We start from the raw sequence: 2,735 nt of genomic DNA, 5'->3' as shown, positions 1-2,735 counted from the left end.
GGAGGGAAGAAGGGCGTGGACCCCCGGGGGCGGGCCCTGGATGCTAGAGGAGGTGGCTTTAAGGGTCTGTCCCCCGAGAGGGCGTGGCTTGGTGAAGGTGGTGCCCCAGTGTCCAGATGAGGAGGGCGTGGCTTTGGGGCTGAGGGAGGGCGTGGCTTTGTTGAGAGGGCGTGGCTTTGTTGGGAGGGCGTGGCTTCGGTGGGAGGGCGTGGCCCGAGGGTCCTGGGCCAAGGGGGCGTGGCTCTTCCTGGAGCAGTCCTTCCAGCCCCGGGAGCCCCCTCTCTGGCAGGTCCCTACCTTAAGGTGCCCTCATTGGGGTTCCTTTCCCGAGGTGGGGGCCACAGGGGGGGCTCGGGCTGGGACCCCCATAGGCACGATCCCGGGACATGGGATGTTCGTTCCACACCATCTCTCCGCGGGTCACAGAGGCCGTGTTTGCGCACAGGGCGGCAGGGTGGGCAGCGGGACCCGGAGTGGTTGGTGTGTCCACGGGAGGCCAGCCCCCGTCCCGCTGGGCGCCCACAGCGGGTGGGTGTGCGTGGGACCGTGGAGGTGTCCATATTGGTGTGCGGTAAGCGTTGCGTGTGGTTACGAAGTAAAGCCTCTCGATCCGTGGCATTTCCTGCGTCGCAGCCAGCTCATCTGTGTTTGCAAGGCGACCGACGGGTTCCTCCCCGGGTGCGCGTGCAATCCCCGCCTACCTTCAGGGACCTCCAAGGGGATCCACCCCTGCTGCAGCAGACAGCCTCCACCCTTAGAACAAACACTCCCTGCAGCCTCTGGGCGGCTGTCCCTACTCAGACAGACATCCCAACTCGTGGATGCCTGTCTGGCCTCGCCCCCTGCCCTCCCCCACCCCCCCACCCCCATCGCAAGGTGCCTGGCCAGGCAGGGTGTCTCTCGGTGAGCTGTGTCCTCTCCGTTTAAGATGCGGATGCAGTGGGCGTGTACGCCTGGAGGAAAGGTCAAGGCCTGGCGAAGCTGCTGCTGGGCCCTCCTCCCACCCTCCCTGGGCGCCAAAGACGGGCACCCACCAGAGAGTCAGCCACCACAGAGGAATCAGGTACCTCACCAGGGCGGGAGCCAGAGGCAGCAGTGCCTGGGGCAGAGGCAGTGTCCGGGGCTTCCACAGATGTCCTAGTGGGAGACTGGCCCACACCTCAGGTCAGCGGGCCTTGGAGGACATGGGCTCTGCAGCCCTGCAGCCCCTGGGGAGCATGGCTGGCTGGGCGCCATGTGATAGGATGCTCCCCACTCCCCCAGGCTTTTCCAGCCTCAGCCGCCTGAGTCATGCAGACCTGACACCTGTCCCAGAGGCCCCTAAGTGTTTGTGACCAGGGCAGGGGTCAAAGGGAAGCTCTCGGGGAGTGCCTGCCGCCCTGCTGACCCCTCCTGGGTACCACCCTCCCAAGGGCCATGCCCTGCCCCACGGCCCCATTACTCTCTGCAGAAGACAGCAAGAAGGTTCCCTCCGGCTCTTCCCTGGCGCCCAGCCCAGCCCACAGTGACCAGCAGGTGTCTGCCACCACCCCCAGCCTGGCCTCCCAGGACCAGCCAGCTGACATCCAGACCGCCATGGCCATCCTGCAAGACCTCCGCCAGCAGATCCAGGCCAGGCTGGACATGGCCCAGCACCCCCCGTGGAGGCGGAGGGTGCAGCATGGGCAGCCACAGCCAGGGCTGCAGGACTCAGCAGAGAGGAGGCATCTGGCCCCCTGGGACTCCCCGGGCATGCCAAGAACCTTCTCCAAGAGGCCCTGGGCTGTGGACAAAGATGGCCCCTCTGAGCGGGCTCCGAGCTTCCCCGGGCCGCAGCCCTACAGGGTCTCAGCCAGGTGGGCGCCCTGCCCACAGAGGGCCCAGGTGGCCAGAGCATGGGACCCCTCCTTCCAGAGACCCGGGAGCCCTCCCGAAGGGCAGGTCTCCACACAGCGGCCCTGGAGTACATCAGCTGGCCGGGTCTGTGAAGACCGGGACACCCTGACCCACGGACTGTGGAACCTTCCAGAAAAGCCTCGGAGCACCTCACTTGTGCATCCGGTGGACACCCTGGGCACAGGGAGCCTCCCTGGGCCGGATGCCACTTGCGAGGAGCTGCCCTCTGGCCACAGGGCTCGGGGCATCCCGGGCCCACCCCACAGCTCTGAGACCCTGCGGGACTTCATGCGGCAGAGAGCGCAGGCCCGGCGGCGGCAGGCGCTGGAGGAGAAGGCCTTAACCTCTCGGGGGCTGGAGCTGCGCAGCCAGCGTCTACGGGAGGTGTATCGCAAGCAGAAGGAGGCTGTGCTTGGGCGGCCGGCCCCTGTGGTCTCCCAGCACAGCCCCAGCATTGTCACCTTTGTGCCCCACGCCGCGCAGCCCAGGGTATGCATGCCAGCTGGGGGCAGGGCAGCCCTCAGCTGCTCCGGTAGAGGCCGAGGTTCTAGCGAGGGGCAGGGCTGGGCCTCCGGCTCCCTGCCCTTGCTTCTGCTCCCCAGGCAATGGGATCAGGAGGGACCCCACCACTAGTCACCTCCCAAGGGGGGCCCTGTTTCCTGTGCGAGGCTCTGAGGGGGTCCAGCTATGTGTTGGATCATCCAGCCGGCCTGGGCGCTGATAACCCTCCTCTGCCCTAGGACCTGGACACCCCAGGGAGCCGGAGCGCCCCTGTGCTTCAGTGGAGCAAGGTGACATCCGGCCTGGTGCTGGGCGACCAGGAGGCCCCGGGAAGGTGGGTGTAGAGGTGGCAGGGGCAG

At 67.1% G+C, this 2,735-nt stretch overlaps 1 protein-coding gene across 1 annotated transcript in view; it reads left to right on the top strand.

Moving 5' to 3' along the window:
• Positions 1-2,735, top strand: part of CCDC187 (coiled-coil domain containing 187) — a 39,221-nt gene that overhangs the window by 5,784 nt on the left and 30,702 nt on the right. The window contains exons 4-6 of the mRNA XM_045289352.1: positions 929-1,063; positions 1,451-2,364; positions 2,616-2,710. Coding sequence (XP_045145287.1) covers positions 929-1,063; positions 1,451-2,364; positions 2,616-2,710 — 1,144 coding nt within the window. The remainder of the gene's footprint in view (positions 1-928; positions 1,064-1,450; positions 2,365-2,615; positions 2,711-2,735) is intronic.

This window comes from Echinops telfairi, unplaced genomic scaffold, assembly GCF_000313985.2.
Source record: "Echinops telfairi isolate 266 unplaced genomic scaffold, ASM31398v2 ScPeMD7_25;HRSCAF=90, whole genome shotgun sequence".
NCBI classification, from domain to species: domain Eukaryota; kingdom Metazoa; phylum Chordata; class Mammalia; order Afrosoricida; family Tenrecidae; genus Echinops; species Echinops telfairi.
Note: the sequence above shows the minus strand (reverse complement) of the source record. Positions and strands in the feature narration are given on the sequence as shown.